The sequence below is a fragment of the Oncorhynchus kisutch genome, linkage group LG6 (genome assembly GCF_002021735.2).
Source record: "Oncorhynchus kisutch isolate 150728-3 linkage group LG6, Okis_V2, whole genome shotgun sequence".
NCBI lineage: Eukaryota > Metazoa > Chordata > Actinopteri > Salmoniformes > Salmonidae > Oncorhynchus > Oncorhynchus kisutch.
In genome coordinates this window covers 59,975,349-59,997,580 of record NC_034179.2, presented here as the reverse complement: position 1 = coordinate 59,997,580, position 22,232 = coordinate 59,975,349, and the positions used below count along the sequence as shown (strand labels likewise).

Here is a 22,232-nt window from a genome sequence, read left to right as displayed (position 1 = left end):
ACCTGAAAAACTTCCCAGTCCTTAACGATTACAAGCATATCCATAACATGATGCAGCCACCACTATGTTTATGGAGAGTGGTATTCAGTAATGTGTTGTATTGGATTTGCCCCAAACATATAACACTTTGTATTCTGAACAAAAAGTGAATTAATTTGCCACATTTTTTGCAGTATTACTTTAGTGCCTTGCTGCAAACAGGATGAAGGTCTTGCCATTTTTATTCTGTACAGCAGGGTTCCCCAACTGGCGGCCCATGGGCTCAATTTGACCGTGTTAAACACTATTATTGCACACAGAGTGAGTCCATGCAACTTATTGTGTGACTTGTTAAGCAAATCACTTATGAACTTATTTAAGCTTGCCTTAACAAAGGGGTGTGAATACTTTCTGAAGGCACTGTATATTACACTGTGTATGTATCATCGGGCTTGCAATAAAAAAATATAGGCTTTAATTGCGGCACAATTCTTCCTCTTCTTTTTGTCCCTCCTCCCTGTGTCTCTGACGTGGCTCTCCCGCTCAGTGGGAGGCTTATTTCGGTTGAATCTAGTTGGGAACTCCACTATATATGTTGGTGTATACTGTATATCCCAGCAAGTGCTGATATGTCATTCCCCCCCCCCTCCCAGTAGTTTCCCCTCTCATTGGAAGCTGCACCCAGCCCAGTCAGTTGAAGAGTATAGTTAATAGGCCTCCACGTTTAAAAAAAAATTCCGATATGATATCAATTGCAAATAACAAATTTCAACTAATATCGATAGGGACCTTACGTATTAGTGCCCATCTATAATTAATAGGTATAGTTGTAGTAGTATATAGTGTATAATGTATCACCCTGTGTCCCTGTCGCCTCAGCTCCTATGGCTCCACCACTCAGTGGGAAGCTGCACCCAGCCCAGTCAGCAGAGGAGGCCACAGAGGCTACAGAGGTAGCTGAGCCAGCCGCCAGCGAGACAGACAACACCTTGGGACCTCCAGGGCCCTTCATGGAGCACGTCTTCACAGACCCCCAGCCTCCGGTGGTTGATGCTGGCCAATACGACCGGTAAGACACAAGATTTGACCAGTTTTGAATTGCTAGTAGTTGTAAAGAGAAGAATATCGCCAGTACATTATTGAAAAGTTGTCATTGAATTTTTTTTACTGAAAGTGTATTTACATACACTTTAGTTTGATTTGATTTAGTTTTAGTCTAACTTCTACTATTTAAATCCTTTAGTCATCTCTTTACATTTCTGCAGCAGATAATACTGCTAACATGCTACAGTAGTTGGACTGTGGTAGTCTATAGTGGACTTCAAGACAACTCTCTGTTTGTGTCCCCTGTCAGGTGTGCAGGCCAGTCAAAAGAGGAGTCTAACTCCCCATCCCAGGAGACGGAAGATGGAAGCGACGACCCGAAAGCTGGAACCAGCGTAGCCCCCACCATGTGGCTGGGAGCACAAAATGGCTGGTGGGTAACTAATCATTTAATGCCTAGCTAGTGGTGGAAATGTAATATGGGACATCATAGTGATGTTGTTTTCTGGTTTTCAAAAAAATTGCAAAACATTTATTTTTACAACTCTTGACCACAATGTCACAAAAAACATCATCATGATTTTTTCGGCAACCAGTTTTGCCTGCATATGTCTCCCAACCCATAACCGATAACCCTAACCCATAAAACCCTATCTCTGTCTATGTCCTAACTAAGCTTTACATCCCTTCTCCAGGCTTTACGTCCATTCGGCAGTGGCCAACTGGAAGAAGTGTCTCCACTCCATCAAACTGAAGGACTCTGTGCTCAGTCTAGTGTAAATCCCCCACTACTGACCACTGTCTGCTTTTAGAATGGCCATTTTTACCAGTCCTTCATTAATGTTGTTGTAAATGGGTGCATGTTGCTTTGTGTAACATTAGCGTGACTGTCTCTGTTTCAGGCATGTGAAGGGTCGTGTGCTTGTGGCTCTGGCAGATGGGACACTGGCTATCTTCCATAGATCTGAGGGTAATGTAAACTTAACCCTAACCTACCTAATCTGAGCTCTCACCTATGAGCCTTAACCATTAACTGTCTGCTGTGCTCAAAAAATGACATTCCATGAGAGCAACATTACTTTTTCTAATGGTGATTTAAAGCTTTACATAATTTGTTTATATGTGGGCCTGTGTGTGTTTGTGTATCTCTTTATCTCCAGACGGGCAGTGGGACCTTTCTAACTACCACCTGATGGACCTGGGTAGACCGCACCACTCTATCCGCTGCATGGCCATGGTCCATGACAAAGTATGGTGTGGCTACAAGAACAAGATCCATGTCATCCAGCCCAAGAGCATGCAGATAGAGGTTGGTCACAGGAGGGGAGGGACTGTTTGTATAGTAGAGGAAGTTGCAAAGTAACCTTTTTTTGAGACCTGAAGACTCACGCTAGCTCCCAGACATAATAATGCCAAGACATTAGCCCAGTGGGCTAACCCAGTCTTGAGTCTATCTGCAGTTATGTTGCAGATAGAGATGGGTCGGGGAGAGCTCATGTAATGTCGCTCCACATTGATAATATTCTGAAATAAATCAAAAGTAAATCAATCCACCAATTCACCCCCCTAACTCTTCTCCCACGTCAGAAGTCCTTTGACGCCCACCCTCGCAGGGAGAGCCAGGTGAGGCAGCTGGCGTGGATCGGGGATGGGGTGTGGGTGTCAATCCGTCTGGACTCCACACTGCGTCTCTACCACGCCCTCACACACCAGCACCTACAGGATGTCGACATCGAACCCTACGTCAGCAAGATGCTGGGTAGGAATAACCTAAGCTAAACAGCAGGAACGGAGTCAATTTCCATGTCAATTCAGAAAGTAAACTAAAATTCCAATTCCAGTTTTCCTCTAAGAAAAAGATTTGGAATTACAGTTTACTTCCTGAATTGACTGAATTGAAATGGAATTGACCGCAACCATGCTATCCAGCTCTGGCTAGGCTGGTGGTCCAAGATCTGTTTGTGTTGTACGGCCAATTTGTATGTTTGTTGTCATATCAAGACAATGACTATAGGAGTTGGCAAGACAGCTCAGACAGATCAGATCTGGGACCAGCAGGCTAAGCTTCGGCCAACTCATTGATAGGACACCATGTTATTTGACTCCACTTTTAGTCTATTGACATGCATCCAATGTATGGATTGACCTGTGTTCTATCTCTTTCTCTCTTCTCGCTCTCACTCTGATTGACAGGTACTGGCAAGCTAGGCTTCTCCTTTGTGCGAATAACAGCCCTTCTTATTGGTGGAAACCGCTTGTGGGTGGGGACTGGGAATGGTGTGGTCATCTCCATACCACTGACAGAGAGTGAGTTTGAGTGGTGCGCACACACACCTCTTTGATTCTGCTTCTGTCTTTTACTTCCCTTTTTATACTGAACAAAAATATAAATGCAACATGCAACAATTTCAAAGATTTTACTGTTACAGTTCATATAAGGAAATCTTTAAATTTAAATAAATTCATTAGGACGTAATCTATGGATTTCACATGACTGGGAATACCGAAATGCATCTGTTAGTCACAGATACATTCAAAATAGTAGGGGTGTGGGTCAGAACACCAATCAGTATCTGGTGTGACCAAGATTTGCCTCATGCAACACGACGCATCTCCAGATCAGGCTGTTGATTTGTGGACTGTGGAATGTTGTCCCACTCCTCTTCAATGACTGTGCAAAGTTGCTGGATATTGACAGGAACTGGAACACGCTGTTATACACATCAATCCAGAGCATCCCAAACTTGCTAAATGGGTCACGTCTGGTGAGCATGCAGGCCATGGAAGAACTGGGACATTTTCAGGAATTGTGTGCAGATCCTTGCGACATGGGGCTGTGCGTTATCATGCTGAAACATGAGGTGATGTCGGCGGATGAATGGCACGACAATGGGCCTCAGGATCTCGTCATGGTATATCTGTGCATTCAAATTTCCATTGATAGAATGCAATTGTGTTTGTTGTCTGTAGCTTATGCCTACCCATACCATAACCCCACTGCCACCATGGGGCACTCTGTTCACAATGTTGACATCAGCAAACTGCTCACCCACACAACGCCATGCACGTGGTCTGCAGTTGTGAGGCAGGTTGGACGTGCTTCCAAATTCTCTAAAACGACGTTGGCGGCTTATGGTAGAGAAATGTACATTCAATTGTCTGGCAACAGATCTGGTGGACATTCCTGCAGTCAGCATGCCAATTGCACGCTCCCTCAAAACTTGAGACATCTGTGGCATTATGATGTGTGACAAAACAGCTCATTTTAGAGTGGGCTTTTATTGTCCCCAGCACAAGGTGCACCTGTGTAATGATCATGTTGTTTAATTAGTTTCTTGATATGACACACTTGAATGGATTATCTTGGCAAAGGAGATATGCTCACTAACAGGGATGTCAACAAATGTGTGCATATAGACATTTCTGGCATATTTTATTTCAGCTCATGTAAAATGGGACCAACACTTTACATGTTGCTTTTGTATTTTTGTTCAATGTATATCGGTCTGTCCATTTTTCTGTCTTCTCTTATTCCGTAATGGCTTCTCTTCGTTTTTTCTCTTTCTCTCTTTCTTTCTCTATTTTATGGCTGGTATCCCTGTACTTGTCCTCCCTGTCCTGATTGTCACTCTTGTCCACTCTCTCCTCTCCTACCTCCTTCCCTCCCTTAGCGGTAGTACTTCATCGGGGACAGCTCCTAGGTCTGAGGGGTAAGTTAGGACTCCCTCTGTCCCACAGGGATGATGTCACATACATCTGCCTGCCTGTCTTACCTCCATCTCCCCTTAATCGCTCTCCAACATAGGCCTGGTTCAGTTTCAGTCCTAAGCACCCTTATTACCCTAATGTTCACATATCTGATAGACTGGATAGGTGTGAGTAATATAGTGATTGGACCGGAGTAAATTACAGTATATAGCACTTGTGGAGATTTGAGAGGATTAGATAGCCCTCCAACAGGACAAGCACATGTTTGTTCATAAGGCCACCTATCCAGTCATTTCAGATCTGTCAACCACAAAGGGGACGAGGGGCTAGGGGCCGAAATGAAACAGAAACAGTGGTCTGGTGGTCTGGATCTGATTCAGGGAAATTACTTTTGTTCACGTGTAACTCTGCATGCTATCTTCAGGTGTTGTAAAGTACTGTATATAATGCATTGGCACACATATACTCTACCGTTCAAAAGTTTGGGGTCACCTAGAAATGTCCTTGTTTTTGAAAGAAAAGCATACATTTTTTGTCCATTAAAATAACATCAAATTGATCAGAAATACAGTGTAGACATTGTTAATGTTGTAAATGACTATTGTAGCTGGAAACGGCAGATCTTTTTATGGAATATCTACATAGGCATACAGAGGCCCATTATCAGCAACCGTCACTCCTGTGTTCCAATGGCACGTTGTGTTAGCTAATCCAAGTTTCTCATTGGTAGATATTCCATAAAAAATCTTCCATAAAAAATCTGCTGTTTCCAGCTACAATAGTCATTTACAACATTAACAATGTCTACACTGTATTTCTGATCAATTTGATGTTATTTTAATGGACAAAAAATGTGCTTTTCTTTCAAAAACAAGGACATTTCTATGTGACCCCAAACTTTTGAACGGTAGTGTATGTCGAGTATGGTGTTAATGTGTGTATGTATGAGTCATGTTTGTATGCTATTTGTGTGATGAATATGGATCATTTCAGTGACATAGTCAATATATTAGGTAATGGGGTTTTGGGGATGCCTTGTCTCTTCATTATTGCATGTTGATGGCATGTTTTGGTACTGCTACTATTTCAGTATTCAGATTGTTTTCTATTCACCGTTTGCAAATTCATAAGTGGATGACCACAGGCTTATTCAGTGAGTTGCCACGTACAGAGAATTGCTATGTATAGAGTCAGCTGACACAGTTTCCTATTCTGCTTGACTGAGAGGGATGTCTGTTCTATATTACACATTTCTATTTTAAATGCTCTGTAACGATGTAGCCTGCCCAATTGATGGGTCTTATTGGCAAGCCTGCTCTGTGTGTGCTAATGTGAGACGGATGGTCTCATGCATCAATGTCCTTGTCCTATTTGCTGGTCTGTCAGATGTTCTGATTGGCTATTGACGCCACTCTCATCCCGATAGCCAATAAGGTGTCTCCAACGTCGTCCGGCGGCGTGGCCGGGGGTGTGATTCATGTGTATGCGGACGACAACCCAGAGAAAAGCAGCGGCAGCTTCATCCCATACTGCTCCATGGCCCAGGCTCAGCTCTGTTTCCATGGACACAGAGATGCCGTCAAGTTCTTTGTCTCTGTGCCAGGTCAGTTAGTAATCATAATTAGATTTTATAAAGTCAATAAAAGTAAATAGTTTATTATACTCTTAAACACATTACATCAAATGTGGAGTAATTGACAAACTAAAAAGTATTATACCTACTGTCAATACTCTCAACTTGATGTATTTGAGGACTGTGAGGATGGACCAGGTTGTCAACTGGGCACTAAAATGCAAAACTGGTTTACAGTGTTTAATTTCTGGGTACCTATTGGTAACGTTCTTTACTACTATGTGACAACTGCTATTGTAAAAAGGGCATTATAAATACAATTGATTGACTGATCTGTTTCTCGTTACCTGTTCAAAAAAGTCATTAAAACTTGTTTTTCAACCACTCCACAAATTTCTTGTTAACAAACTATAGTTTTGGCAAGTCAGTTAGGACATCTACTTTGTGCATGACACAAGTAATTTTTCCAACAATTCTTTACAGACTGATTATTTCACTTATAATTCACTGTATCACAATTCCAGTGGGTTAGAAGTTTACATACACTAAATTGACTGTGCCTTTAAACAACTTGGAAATTCCAGAAAATGTCATGGCTTTGTGGATGTATTTCACGGCCTACCTTCAAACTCAGTGCCTCTCTGCTTGACATCATGGGAAAATCAAGAGACCTCCACAAGTCTGGTTCATCCTTGGGAACAATTTCCAAATGGCTGAAGGTACTACATTCATCTGTACAAACAATAGTACGCAAGTATAAACACCATAGGACCTCTTAGCCGTCATAATGCTCAGGAAGGAGACGCATTCTTTCTCCTAGAGATGAACGTACTTTGGTGCGAAAAGTGCAAATCAATCCCAGAACAACAGCAAAGTACCTTGTGAAGATGCTGGAGGAAACAGGTACAAAAGTATCTATATCCATAACCTGAAGGCCGCTCAGCCAGGAAGAAGCCACTGCTCCAAAACCGCCATAAAAAAGCCAGACTACGGTTTGCAATTGCACATGGGGACAAAAATCGTACTTTTTGGAGAAATGTCCTCTGGTCTGATGAAACAAAAATAGAACTGCTTGGCCATAATGACCGACGTTATGTTTGGAGGAAAAAGGGGGAGGCTTGCAAGTCGAAGAACACCATCCCAGCCGTGAAGCACGGGTGTGGTAGCATCATGTTGTGGGGGTGCTTTGCTGCAGGAGGGATTGGTGCACTTCACAAAATAGATGACATCATGAGGAAGGAAAAATATGTGGATATATTGAAGCAACATCTCAAGACATCAGAAGTTAAAGCTTGGTCGCAAATGGATCTTCCAAATGGACAATGACCCCAAGCATACTTCCAAAGTTGTGGCAAAATGGCTTAAGGACAACAATGTCAAGGTATTGGAGTGGCCATCACAAAGCCCTGACCTCAATCCTATAGAGAATTTGTGGGCAGAACTGGAAAAGCGTGTGGGAGCAAGGAGGCCTACAAACCTGACTCAGTTACACCAGCTCTGTCAGGAGGAATGAGCCAAAATTCACCCAACTTATTGTGGGAAGCTTGTTGAAGGCTTCCTGAAATGTTTGACCCAAGTTAAACAATTTAAAGGCAATGCTACCAAATACTAATTGAGTGTATGTACACTTCTGACCCACTGGGAATGTGATGAAAAAAATTCAAGCTGAAATAAATCATTCTCTCTCTACTATTATTCTGACATTTCACATTCTTAAAATAAAGTGGTGATCCTAATTGACCTAAGACAGGGAATTTTTACTAGGATTAAATGTCAGGAATTGTGAAACTGAGTTTAAAAGTATTTGGCTAAGGTGTATGTAAACTTCCAACTTCAACTGTGTGTGTGTGTCTGTGTGTATATATATATATATATATATATATATTGAGTTGAGTTTATTTTAATTTTAACAGGGACAGTGCACATTAATCAACATTTCAGTAAAAGTGCCGGTTTTAGCCAACCGGCTAATTTTCAACCGCAGTCCCTGGGCAGGTTATTAAAAACAATTACAATATAGACAATAGCAACATAGAACAAGCAAGACATAGCATACAGACAGAGCAACATAGGACAAGCAAGACGTAGCATACAGACAGAGCAGCATAAAACAAAAAGCAGCAAGACAAAATTCATAAAAGCAACAAAGTGTTTCCACACCTCACAAGCTACAGACAACAGACAACATGGAGTGGCAACACACAGCTAGGGACCATGTTCACAAATCTGATTGACCTTTAGCCATGTCTTCAAGCATTTTGTGAAAGTGTGATATGTGGTGCAGTTATGTGTGTCTGATGGCAGTGTATTCCAGACATGGGAAGCTCTCACAGAGAATGCAGATTTACTAAAGGTGCTTTTCCTTAGGGGAACTATACAGTCACCTCTCATGGCAGACCTTGTGGATCTGCTGCCATATGTCTGGGTTTTCTGTTTAACAAAAATATTGAGTGGAGGGGGAGCCAGGCCATTGAGGATCTTGAATACAAGACATGCGTCGGTGTAATGCACAAGATTTCCCAACTCAAGTGCTCATGCTTTCTAAGGATGTGACAATGATGATGGCTATTGGGCTTCCTATCAAGCACTTTGAGAGCCTGTTTGTAGACAGACTGAATAGGTTTTAATGTTGTACAGCAAGCTTGGGCCCAACTAGTCAAGCAGTATGTGGGGGAGTGGGGGAGTATCATAGTGGGGGAGTATCATAGATTTGAAGTACAGTTTTGCTACCTCTGTAGTCAAACAATTTCGTATAAATCGGAAATTAGCTAGGTTGAATTTGGTTATTTGAATTACCTTTTTCACATGCTTTTTAAAAGAGAGGTTGGAATCAAGTATGATGCCAAGGTACTTAAAATCGGATACCACCTGGAGCTTCTCCCCTGACACATAGGCATCTGGCTCAGTAGCATCTGTTGCCCTCTTTGTGAAGAACATGCAAACTGTTTTTTTCACATTGAGATGCAAACACGAGTCACTGAGCCACTTTGTAACCTGGACCATTACAGTAGTGAGTTCTTGTGCAGCTTGTTGTTTGCTCTTTGCATGCACATATATCACTGTATCATCTGCATACATTTGAACTTCAGACCCAGTACAGACAGAAGGCAGATCATTAATGTACAGGCTGAACAGGAGGGGCCCCAGTATTGACCCTTGGGGCATGCCCACATCATAGCTACGAGTGGGCGACAGCTCATTGCTCACTCTGACACACTGAGTTCTGCCTTCAAGGTATGATTTCATCCATCTCAAGGCATCAGGGGGAAAGTTGAACTTGGACAATTTTGTGATGAGAATCTCATGGTTAACAGTATCAAAAGCCTTCCTTAGGTCCAGAAACACAGCCCCAACAGCACCCCCTTTGTCCATCTTGGACTTCACATTTTCCAGAAGAAAGCAGTTGGCCGTTTCTGTGGAGTGTTTCGCTCTGAAGCCAAACTGCATGGAGTGTAATGTGAAGGGGCTATATATATATATAAAAAAAAAATCTTCTGTTTTTCTGTCAGGCAACGTGTTGGCCACCCTAAATGGTAGTGTGCTGGACAGTCCGTCAGAGGGTCAGGGGTCCTCGGCACAGCCGGAGGCTGAGGCTCAGAGCGTACATAACGTCCTGGTGCTGAGTGGAGGGGAGGGCTACATCGACTTCCGCATCGGTGAGGAAAATCACTCACGCATGCACACACACTCTGCCATATACACCCAAGTCCATGTGGCACTCTTTTGAATTACAAATTGAATTCTACTTGTCTCCAGATTCTCTACCCTTCTGCCCTAGTTGTGCACTTGTTCATTTCACTTTATGCATTTAAAATACCAATCCAATGCTTTTTTGTGTGTGGATGTGCAGAAACACTTCAGTGCAAAGGCTACAGAAAGCGAGTGTGTCTTTTCATGCTGACTGACTCTCTCACGTCATCTGTGTGTCAGGTGATGGCGAAGACGATGAGACAGAAGAAGGGGAGGTGTCGGGGGGCGCCCCGCAGATGAAGCCTGCCGTGTGCAAAGCTGAGCGGAGCCATATCATCGTGTGGCAGGTGTCCTACGTCCCCGAGTGACACTCCCACCCTCTAGGGTCACCTTGCATCCCCCTGTCCCCCTTCTTGCACCCAGATGATCACCCCCTTCTCCCATCCTAAAACTAACCCACCCTACCCACCCCGCTCTTTCCTGCCCCTGTATCTACCCCTGGTCATGATGTAACTATCCCTACGGCCCCTGTACGTACTATACACCCCTTTTAACTATCGATATCCCCTCCAAAGACCTTGTAACTACCTATTGCCTTGTAAGTATCACTCCCCCAGTCTAGTAACTTTCAAAATACATTGACTATGACTACCCCCTTCCCCTCCCTCCCTCGCCCTGTTTTTTGCCGCTTCTACCAATGTAATCGTCTCCCCCCACTATGAGCCTTGTAACTACCCCTGCCCCCTAACTACCTCCGGCTACCCTGTATCTACTCCCTAAAGCCTGGAGTGTGTCTTAAATGGCACCCTTGTCCCTATATGGTGCATTACTTTTGATAAAGACCCATATTGCGCTGGACAAAACTAATGCACTATATAGGGAATAGGGTGCCGTTTTAGATGTCACTCAGATGTACTTTCCCCTGGAAGTACATCTGTATCTCTCCTGTATTTGACCTTTGACTTGTAATGGCCTGCATCTTCCCCCAAGCTACCCCCTGATACCTACAATCACCCCTAACCCAACCCTTTCTCGCCTCGCCCACCTGCATCTTATCAACAACACAAGTAGAGGAACATTAAAGACTACTGCATAATATAACATCTCTCCAGAAATTACCCAAGTTTTTCCAACCAGTAATCCCAAAACTATTTATGGTATGACTTACTAAGCTCCCACCTCCAATCAGCTTTCAGCTCACGGAACCGCGCTGGAAACAGAGACAGCTGATTGGTCAAGAGGAATTCAGAGATAGGCAGCTATTGGTCGGAGTGAGTGACACGGTCACTAGCTGCTCATTGGTGAGTTGAATGTAGAGAGAGAGACTGACAGGTGATTGGTTGGTTCAGGGTGATTTTACCTCAGCCAGCTGTTAGTTAGAAGGTGAGGAGACGTTGTTGAATGTACTGGGAAAAAAACAGGATCAGTCTTGAATGCATTGGCCTGTAAATACAGTGAAGTTTGATCAGGAGGTGTGCAGACTCAGGATGCCTCGGAAATGGCGCCCTATGCCTTTTTATAATACTACTTTTGATCAGAGCCCTATGGTTCCTTGTCAAAAGTAGTGTACTATATAGGGAATAGGGTGCCATTTGGAATACAGATGTAGTTAAATTCATGGGGGATAACTGAGCCAGTAAATCAGGTGTAGTGGAGAGAAGAGAAACTCTTGTTTTGGCATCAGAGGATGAACAGGGATTTGAATTGCTCCACATTAGAAGCAAGTTTCCAGACAGCTTTAAGGACATAGATTGGCCGTGTTTGAGTGGATCAAATACGTGATGCATTGTGGGTAAATTGTGACTGACTGATTGACCTACAAATAATAATGAGTAGTTAATTTATGATGCAAGGTGATTTGTAGATCAGTCAGGCTGCACTGCCGATCAAACCCAAACTCTCCTGTAGAGAAAATGGACAGGTAAAGAGGCTCAGTTCTGTTTCGGCCTTTGTAAAAACCTATCTAGTCTTCTCAGGTCTGTGAACACCAAAGGGGTAAGGGCGAAGGGGAAAGTAACCGTGCCAAATAGTGGAAGGAGAGAGAGAGCCAGGCATATCCTCGACTGTGGGCTGTTTGGTTCATAACTAATTCACCAACCGCCCACTCTACTCTGATTCCCAGACTGACAGTTGGACGGTGAGGTTTGTGCATGGTCGCCTGTTTTGAATGACAGCTGTAATTGACGATTCTGTAACTCTCCAGACATGCCCAAGGCCCCTCCCCTTCTTGTTCAGTATGTTACTCATATGTTGATCTCTTTATCTGTGTGGATTAAATATTAAACCTATTTGTGCGCTGAAAAGCAGAGGCTGTGTTGTCTGTCGTTCTCTGTTGATTGACTTATTTTCAACCTTTTTTTGTGATCTTTTTTTTTATTTGACTTTTTGAATTAGGACCAGAATTCAATCTGATTGCAAGGCCAACCTATGCCGCATTTAAAGGTAATTTCAGATTGAGCCGACATACAGTATGCAGAGTTTACTGTGAATGCAGTCTCCGCTAACATGGGAACATTGCCTTTAAATGATGCTGCAGTTCGGAACTTCCGGGTTTACGGATTGAATTGAAGATGTACAAAGAAGTAACAAGGACAGTTGTTCAGATTCGGAAGAGTGAAGCTCAAGTCCATTTGGAACATACCCTGTCAACTTTAGGCACCTCTAACAGCAGTACTATAGATGTTCATGTTGTACAGTGGACATTACGTTACATTTTAGATCCTGGTTAAAAGTCCTTTGAGTACAGTACATAGCCTATCACACATACAACCACCCTTGATGTCTATGATATACCTGTAACAATAAAGGAATGAAATTCATTGAGAATTTTTTTATTCATTTCAATTCATTCATCCAAATTTATTTGAAGCGATACAGTTGGCTGTTCGACCACATTCAGTGTTTACACACTTTTAAGAGTGTTTTGGGATTATGATGAGGTAAAAGAAAGCAGGACACAGCTTCTTCATGACATATTCTTCAAAAACCAACAGTTGTTTATGTTACAGACGACATCTTTAAAACTGCTAAAAATGAATAAAATAAATACACTGACAGAACTGTGAATGTGTGCCTTCAGATTAAAACACAATAAATCACTATGAATGAATTAGAAAAATGTGCCCTTTATTCGCCTTTCTCTCTTCTCTCTCTGTCAGTGGTTATTGCTAAGTTTCAGAGAGAGCACTATTGCATTCCACATCCATGACTGTCCAGTACATACAGAAAGCAGCAGCAGATATGCAATTAAAGAACCTACAGTACAAGGATTCTCCTTGCAGTGTAAATTAAATCTTAAAGTTAACTCACTGTGAATCTCACACCTTGCAGTTTAATCTCAAAGTTATCTTGTGTAAGTAACCGTGGCGAAGATGTGTTGTCATTCCTTCAATAAATATTTCATCAAAGCAGCAATATCATTCCTAGCTGCCTACTACAGAAAGCTGCAAATATATTTTCATCATCCTAACCAACTTGCCCTCTAAATACACCTCTGCTGTCTTTAACCAAGATCTCAGCGATCACTGCCTCATTGCCTGCATCCGTAATGGGTCAGCGGTCAAACGACCTCCACTCATCACTGTCAAACGCTCCCTGAAACACTTCAGCGAGCAGGCCTTTCTAATCGACCTGGCTGGGGTATCCTGGAAGGATATTGATCTCATCCCGTCAGTAGAGGATGCCTGTTGTTTTTTTTTAAATGCCTTCCTAACCATCTTAAATAAGCATGCCCCATTCAAGAAATTTAGAACCAGGAACAGATATAACCCTTGGTTCTCCCCAGACCTGACTGCCCTTAACCAACACAAAAACATCCTATGGCGTTCTGCATTAGCATCGAACAGCCCCCGTGATATGCAGCTTTTCAGGGAAGCTAGAAACCAATAACAGGCAGTTAGAAAAGCCAAGGCTAGCTTTTTCAAGCAGAAATTTGCTTCCTGCAACACTAACTAAAAAAAGTTCTGGGACACTGTAAAGTCCATGGAGAATAAGAACACCTCCTCCCAGCTGCCCACTGCACTGAATATAGGAAACACTGTCACCACTGATAAATCAACTATAATTTAGAATTTTAATAAGCATGTTTCTACGGCTGGCCATGCTTTCCACCTGGCTACCCCTACCCCGGTCAACAGCACTGCACCCCCCACAGCAACTCGCCCAAGCCTTCCCCATTTCTCCTTCTCCCAAATCCAGTCAGCTGATGTTCTGAAAGAGCTGCAAAATCTGGACCGATACAAATCAGCCGGGCTAGACAATCTGGACCCTTTCTTTCTAAAATGATCTGCTGAAATTGTTGCCACCGCTATTACTAGCCTGTTCAACCTCTCTTTCGTGTCGTCTGAGATTCCCAAAGATTGGAAAGCAGCTGCGGTCATCCCCCTCTTCAAAGGGGGGGACACTCTTGACTCAAACTGCTACAGACCTATATCTATCCTACCCTGCCTTTCTAAGGTCTTCGAAAGCCAAGTCAACAAACAGATTACCGACCATTTCGAATCTCACCATACCCTCTCTGCTAGGCAATCTGGTTTCAGAGCTGGTCATGGGTGCACCTCAGCCACGCTCAAGGTCCTAAACGATATCTTAACCGCCATCGATGAGAAACATTACTGTGCAGCCGTATTCATTGATCTGGCCAAGGCTTTCGATTCTGTCAATCACCACATCCTCATCGGCAGACTCGACAGCCTTGGTTTCTCAAATTATGGCCTCGCCTGGTTCACCAACTACTTCTCCGATAGAGTTCAGTGTGTCAAATCGGAGGGTCTGTTGTCCGGACCTCTGGCAGTCTCTATGGGGGTGCCACAGGGTTCAACTCTTGGACCGACTCTTCTCTGTATACATCAATGATGTCGCTCTTGCTGCTGGTGAGTCTCTGATCCACCTTTACGCAGACGACACTATTCTGTATACTTCTGGCCCTTCTTTGGACACTGTGTTAACAACCCTCCAGGTAAGCTTCAATGCCATACAACTCTCCTTCCATGGCCTCCAATTGCTCTTAAATACAAGTAAAACTAAATGCATGCTCTTCAACCGATCGCTGCCTGCACCTACCCGCCTGTCCAACATCACTACTCTGGACGGCTCTGACTTAGAATACGTGGACAACTACAAATACCTAGGTGTCTGGTTAGACTGTAAACTCTCCTTCCAGACCCACATCAAAGATCTCCAATCCAAAGTTAAATCTAGAATTGGCTTCCTATTTCGCAACAAAGCATCCTTCACTCATGCTGCCAAACATACCCTTGTAAAACTGACCATCCTACCAATCCTCGACGTCGGCGATGTAATTTACAAAATAGCCTCCAATACCCTACTCAACAAATTGGATGCAGTCTATCACAGTGCCATCGGTTTTGTTACCAAAGCCCCATATACTACCCACCATTGTGACCTGTACGCTCTCTTTGGCTGGCCCTCGCTTCATACTCGCCGCCAAACCCACTGGCTCCATGTCATCTACAAGACCCTGCTAGGGAAAGTCCCCCCTTATCTCAGCTCGCTGGTCACCATAGCATCACCCACCTGTAGCACGCGCTCCAGCAGGTATATCTCTCTGGTCAACCACAAAACCAATTATTTCTTTGGCCGCCTCTCCTTCCAGTTCTCTGCTGCCAATGACTGGAACAAACTACAAAAATCTCTGAAACTGGAAACACTTATCTCCCTCACTAGCTTTAAGCACCAGCTGTCAGAGCAGCTCACAGATTACTGCACCTGTACATAGCCCATCTATAATTTAGCCCAAACAACTACCTCTTTCCCTACTGTATTTATTTTATTTATTTATATTGCTCCTTTGCACCCCATTATTTTTATTTCTACTTTGCACATTCTTCCACTGCAAATCTACCATTCCATTGTTTTACTTGCTATATTGTATTTACTTTGCCACCATGGCCTTTTTTTTGCCTTTACCTTCCTTATCTCACCTCATTTGCTCACATCGTATATGGACTGTATTATTGATTTTTATTGTATGTTTTGTTTTACTCCATGTGTAACTCTGTGTTGTTGTATGTGTCGAACTGCTTTGCTTTATCTTGGCCAGGTCGCAATTGTAAGTGAGAACTTGTTCTCAATTTGCCTACCTGGTTAAATAAAGGTCAAATAAATAAAATAAAATAAAAATTCAACCACAAAGACCAGGGAAGTGTTCCAGTGCCTCACAAAGAAGGGCACCTAAACATACATTGAATATCCCTTTGAGCATGATGTTAATTATTAATGATGATTAATAATGATTAGTGATGTATTAATTACATTTTGGATGGCGTATTACTACATCGAGTCACTACAAAGACACAGGTATCCTTCCTAACCCTGTTGCCAAAGAGGAAGGAATCACACAGGGATTACACCATGAGGCCAATGGTGACTATAAAACAGTTCGTTTGTCTGTGATAGGAGAACAGGATGGATCAACAACATTGTAGTTACCCCACAATATTAACCTTAATTGACAGAGTCAAAAGAAGGAAGCAAATGCAAAATAAAAATATTCCAAAACATGCATCAAGGTTTGCAATAAGGCACTAAAGTAAAACTGCAAACATTGTGGCAAAGACATGTACTTTATGTCCTGAATACAAAGTCTTATGTTTGGGGCAAAACCAACACAACACTGAGTGCCACTCTTAATATTTTCAAGCCTGGTGGTGGCTGCATCATGTTATGGGTATGCTTGTCATGGGCAAGGACTAGGGAGTTTTTGTATGATAAAAATAAACGGAATACATCTAAGCACATGCAAAATCCTAGAGGAAAACCTGCTTCAGTCTGCTTTCCAACAGACACTGGGAGACACCTTTCAGCAGGACAATAACCTAAAACACAAGGCCAAATATACAGTGCCTTCAGAAACTATTCATACCCCTTCACTTATTACACATTTTGTTTTGTTACAGCCTGAATTAAAAAACAATAATAATCTCACCCATCTACACACAGTCCCCAATAATGACAAAGTGAAAACAAATGTATAAAAAAGTTAGCAAATTTATTTAAAATGAATTACAGAAATATCTCATTTACATAAGTATTTACTGGTGTGGTAATTCAACCGCTGCAAACCCTCCTACTTAACTGGCCAACGGATTTTCTCATGAAGTTTTCATTCAATGTCAAATCAAATGTATTTATATAGCCCTTCTTACATCAGCTGATTTATCAAAGTGCTGTACAGAAACCCAGCCTAAAATCCCAAACAGCAAGCAATGCAGGTATAGAAGCACAGTGGCTAGGAAAAACTCATTCAATAGGGTTTTTAGTACATTTATCTTAAGCCAAACCATTAAATATTGTGTACCTTTTAGTTTGAATTTTGACGACAGACTCAATAGAACATATCTAGTTATATATATCGGGTTTAGAATGTTAGGCGTCAATGAAAGAAATCCGTCTAAATATATGCATATTCGTCTCTGTTTCAGCACCAATTGGTAGATTCAAAAATTATAAACGCAACATCAAATCAAATCTTATTTATTTATTTGTATTTATTTGATTTTATTTGTCACATACACATGGTTAGCAGATGTTAATGCGAGTGTAGCGAAATGCTTGTGCTTCTAGTTCCGACAATGCAGTAATAACCAACAAGTAATCTAACTAACATACAACAGTTTCAAAGATTTTACTGAGTTACAGTTCATATAAGGAAATCAGTCAATTGAAATAAATAAATTAGGCCCTACTCTATGGATTTCACATGACTGGGAATACAGATATGCATCTGTTCATCACAGATTTTTTAAATTTATTTAAAGGTAGGGCGTGGATCAGAAAACCAGTCAGTATCTGGTGTGACCACCATTTGCCTCATGCAGCGCGACACATCTCCTTCGTATAGAGTTGATCAGGCTGTTGAATGCGACCTGTGGAATGTTGTCCCACTCCTCTTCAATGGATTTGAGAAGCTGCTGTATTTTGTTGGGAACTGGAATAGCTGTCGTACACGTTGATATGACGGCTTGTTACAACATAGATGGAGAGGGGGGAAGAGAGAGAGAAAGAAAAAGGCACACTTGTATACATCATGTATACATTCTAGGACTGTCCTCACATTAATCATATACCTTGCACACAAACCGCCACCCATTTGAATTAAGAAATCATGAATGTATTTACGTGTGAAATGCCTTCGTTCGTTGTTTATCTCGGTCGGATCCAAGCCTTTTCGGAAAGTTGTTGGCCTTCCAGCTGTATGGCTCTGATTGTCCGAAAGGGGTCTCCCCTTTCCCGTCTTCTACTGTTGTTCACTCTAGAAGATAGGCAACCATGTTGACGGTTCAAATTGGTGATGACCGTAGTAATATGGCTTCAGTTAGATTCGCTTTTCTCGATATCTGACTTAAGACAGCTAATCAACTGTACCAGTGATTGTCTGAGATGAGCTTCTCGCCTCTTCCTCCTCGTGTTGGTATTCAGGCTTTAGACCACGATGGACATGAGCTGCAGCTCTTCGTCTCTCTGGTCTAAAGGAAGGTACGTTTATTTCTCTACCGCGTGTTGAGGTTTAGTTTCAACCATTTAAAACATGTAGCTCTCGCCTCACCTTTCCTGGTCTAAATGTTGATTTCCCTTCCAAGCCTTTATGCACTCTTAGTCAAAAGGGGCGGACCGTCAATAATGGCAAGCTCTCCGACCTCACTCAGGGCATGGCTACATAATGTGCAAAGGATATCAAAACTATTAACTTATTAGAAAACTAAAATCACATTCCTATCTTAACAAAATATTGTATGCACGACATATTGGATGAAAACTTGACAGATAAAGGGGTATCCTTTCCAAGTTACAGTATTTGGTTCATACAGTTTTTAATCACATCAGAAAATGAAAACCAATATTACATTTGTTTTCCATAGTTCCCCACTGACCATTTCCCACATTAAAATTATTGTTCCATTATCTACATTTGGACGTTACAGTTTTGGGAGGGCAAAAGAGAGTCTCCCTCTCTTGTAATTAACAACCGGGTGTGAATGGTCGACCATCCAGCAGCTCCCCCTCTCCCCTCTGTGGGAGAAAGAGGTCTGATTACTGTCACCCCCCACAAGTCTCATCCGACCCATTCTGATCCTTACAGGAGTCATGACACTGCCTATAACACCATCGCCACCATGGGGCACTCTGTTCACCATTCTGACATCAGCAAACCGCTCGTCCACACGACACCATACGGGTCTGGCATCTCCCGAGCACAGTTGAAACTGGGATTAATCTGTGAAAAGCACACTTCTCCAGCATGCCAGTGGCCATCGAAGGTGAGCATTTTCACACTGAAACCGGTTACGATGCCGAACTGCAGTCAAGTTAAGACCCTGGTGAGGAGGACGAGGACACGGGTGAGCTTTCTTATGTTGTGCAAACCCACAGTTTCATCAGCTGTCCAGGTGGCTATTCTCAGTTCATCCCACAGGCATAGCCGCATGAAGTAGGGTTACTGAAGGTGCTGCAGCACCCACTGAACAATCAGAATACAATAAAAATAGAATAAAAACATTTACACAAAAGTAGTGCATTGTGCCTTTACTAATATTAGAGGTATTGCAGACAAAAAAAAATTTCATCATCCCTCCTTTGGCAAAAGAGGTTGTTGAATAATTAAGAACAGTATCTTGCAGGATTCAACAGTTGGAATTTGAAGAGTTGCTGTCCCATTCTCTGCGATTGTCATTCTAATGGAATCCAGAAACAATAAAACCCTGTCCATTTACATCAAAAGGTGCAAAGTTATGGGCAAAGACACAAAACATACACATCAAATTAAATATTTATCTTGATCAAATAACATGGAAAACAACCACTTTTGGTGTAGTATTAATTTACCATCCTTACAAACCACTTAATGTAAATGTATTTTACTGTATTGTACATAGGCTGGTCATCTAGGTTTGTACCTGTACACTTTACATCACCATGATGAAAAACATTGCAGAATACAGTAATTGAGCACATTGAGCCATCAAGTGGTTTGTGATGATGTGATAATGTGGCTCAGTTGGTAGAGCATGGCGCTTGCAATGCTAGGGTTGTGGTTTCGATTCCATTGGGGAACCAGTATGAAAATGTATGCACTCACTACTAAGTTGCTCTGGATAAGAGAGTTTACTAATATGGAAAATGAATGAATAGACCATTTCAGTTTTCACAAAGAAATAAGTTGCATTTGCAAAGTATTTCAAGAAACTGGAAAACATAGTGTATTCAGACCCCTTGACTTTTTCCACATTTTGTTACATTACAGCCTTATTCTAAAATTGATTCAATCATTTTCCCCCCTAATCAATCTACACACAATACCCCAAATGGCAAAGCAAAAACAGGTTTTTAGAAATGTTTGCAAATTTATAATACTTTCTTTTTTTTTAATCACATTTACATACAGTTGAAGTCGGAAGTTTACATACACTTAGGTTGGAGTCATTAAAACTAATTTTTCAACCAGTCTTGTTAATAAACTATAGTTTTGGCAAGTCGGTTAGGATATCTACTTTGTGCATGACACAAGTTATTTTTCCTACAATTGTTTACAGACAGATTATTTCACTTATAATTCACTGTATCACAATTCCAGTGGGTTAAAAGTTTACATACACTAAGTTGACTGTGCCTTTAAACAGCTAAGAAAATGTAATAAAATGTAATGGCTTTAGAAGCTTCTGATAGGCTAATTGACATAATTTGAGTCAATTGGAGGTGTACCTGTGGCTGTATTTCAAGGCCAACCTTCAAACTCAGTGCCTCTTTGCTTGACATCATGGGAAAATCAAAAGAAATCAGCCAAGACCTCAGAAAAACAATTTTAGACCTCCACAAGTCTGGTTCATCCTTGGGAGCAATTTACAAGGTACCACGTTCATCTGTATAAACAATAGTACGCAAATGTAAACACCATGGGACCACGCAGCCGTCATACCGTTCAGGAAGGAGACGCGTTCTGTCTCCAAGTGATGAACGTTCTTTGGTGCGAAAAGTGCAAATCAATCCCAGAACAACAAAGGACCTTGTGAAGATGCAGGAGGAAACAGGTACAAAAGTATATATAGCCACATTAAAACAAGTCCTATATCGACATAACCTGAAAGGCCACCAGCAAGGAAGAAGCAACTGCTCCAAAACCTCCACAAAAAAAACTGGCTACGCTTTGCAACTGCACATGGAGACAAAAATGTTACTTTTTGGAGAAATGTCCTCTGGTCTGATGAAACAAAAATAGAACTGTTTGGCCATAATGACCATCGTTATGTTTGGAGGAAAAGGGGGGAGGCTTGCAAGCAGAAGAACAGCATCCCAACCGTAAAGCACGTGGGTGGCAGCATCATATTGTGGAGGTGCTTTGCTGCAGGAGGGACTGGTGCACTTCACAAAATAGATGGCTACATGAGGAAGGGAAATGATGTGGATATATTGAAGCAACATCTCAAGACATCAGTCAGGAAGCTAAAGCTTGGTCGCAAATGGGTCTTCCGAATGGACAATGACCCCAAGCATACTTCCAAAGTTGTGGCAAAATGGCTTAAGAACAACAAAGTCATGGTGTTGGAGTGGCCATCACAAAGCCCTGACCTCAATCCTACAGAAAATGTGTGGGCAGAACTGAAAAAGCGTGTGCGTGCAAGGAGGCCTACAAACCTGACTCAGTTACAACAGCTCTGTCAGGAGGAGTGAGCCAAAATTCCACTAATTTATTGTGGGAAGCTTGTGGAAGGCTACCTGAAACATTTGACCAAAGTTAAACAATTTAAAGGCAATGCTACCAAATACTAAATGAGTGTATGTAAACTTTTGACACACTGGGAATGTGATGAAAGAAAAAAAGCTTAAATAAATCATTTGTTCTACTATTATTGACATTTCACATTCTTAAAATAAAGTGGTGATCATAGTTGACCTAAAACAGGGATTGTGAAAAACTGAGTTTAAATGTATTTGGCTAAGGTGTATATAAACTTCCAACTTCAACTGTAAGTATTCAGACCCTTTACTCAGTACTTTGTTGAATCACATTTTGCAGCGATTATAGCCTCGAGTCATCTTGGGTATGACGTTACAAACTTGGCATAACTGTATTTGCGGAGTTTCTCCCATTCTTCTCTGCGGATCCTCTCAAGGTCTGTCAGGTTTGTTGGAGAACATCGCTGCACAGCTATTTTCAGCTCTATCCAAAGAAGTTTGATCGGGTTCAAGTTTGGGCTCTGGCTGGCCACTCAAGGACATTCAG

The 22,232-nt window shown here is 42.0% G+C and overlaps 1 protein-coding gene and 1 long non-coding RNA gene across 11 annotated transcripts in view; one reads left to right on the top strand and one right to left on the bottom strand.

Annotated features, from left to right (window-relative positions):
- mapk8ip3 (mitogen-activated protein kinase 8 interacting protein 3) overlaps nucleotides 1-12,813 on the top strand; it is a 73,893-nt gene extending 61,080 nt beyond the window's left edge. For 8 of the 10 annotated variants that reach the window (XM_020486086.2, XM_031827035.1, XM_020486085.2 and 5 more), the window contains 11 exons: nucleotides 859-1,048; nucleotides 1,334-1,456; nucleotides 1,719-1,799; nucleotides 1,926-1,993; nucleotides 2,184-2,332; nucleotides 2,611-2,782; nucleotides 3,217-3,330; nucleotides 4,695-4,733; nucleotides 6,158-6,334; nucleotides 9,814-9,960; nucleotides 10,235-12,813. In XM_020486086.2, coding sequence (XP_020341675.1) covers nucleotides 859-1,048; nucleotides 1,334-1,456; nucleotides 1,719-1,799; nucleotides 1,926-1,993; nucleotides 2,184-2,332; nucleotides 2,611-2,782; nucleotides 3,217-3,330; nucleotides 4,695-4,733; nucleotides 6,158-6,334; nucleotides 9,814-9,960; nucleotides 10,235-10,362 — 1,388 coding nt within the window. In that variant the 3' untranslated portion in view covers nucleotides 10,363-12,813. The remainder of the gene's footprint in view (nucleotides 1-858; nucleotides 1,049-1,333; nucleotides 1,457-1,718; nucleotides 1,800-1,925; nucleotides 1,994-2,183; nucleotides 2,333-2,610; nucleotides 2,783-3,216; nucleotides 3,331-4,694; nucleotides 4,734-6,157; nucleotides 6,335-9,813; nucleotides 9,961-10,234) is intronic. The other 2 variants (XM_031827037.1, XM_031827036.1) reach the window with 1 other exon arrangement.
- Nucleotides 12,814-16,984: 4,171 nt separating this feature from the next.
- LOC116374421 (uncharacterized) lies at nucleotides 16,985-19,128 on the bottom strand. The gene is made up of 2 exons (XR_004210356.1): nucleotides 18,380-19,128; nucleotides 16,985-18,266 (listed from the first exon to the last, which is right to left on the bottom strand). It is a non-coding gene; the product is annotated as an uncharacterized LOC116374421 (long non-coding RNA).
- Between the last annotated feature and the right edge of the window lie 3,104 nt (nucleotides 19,129-22,232).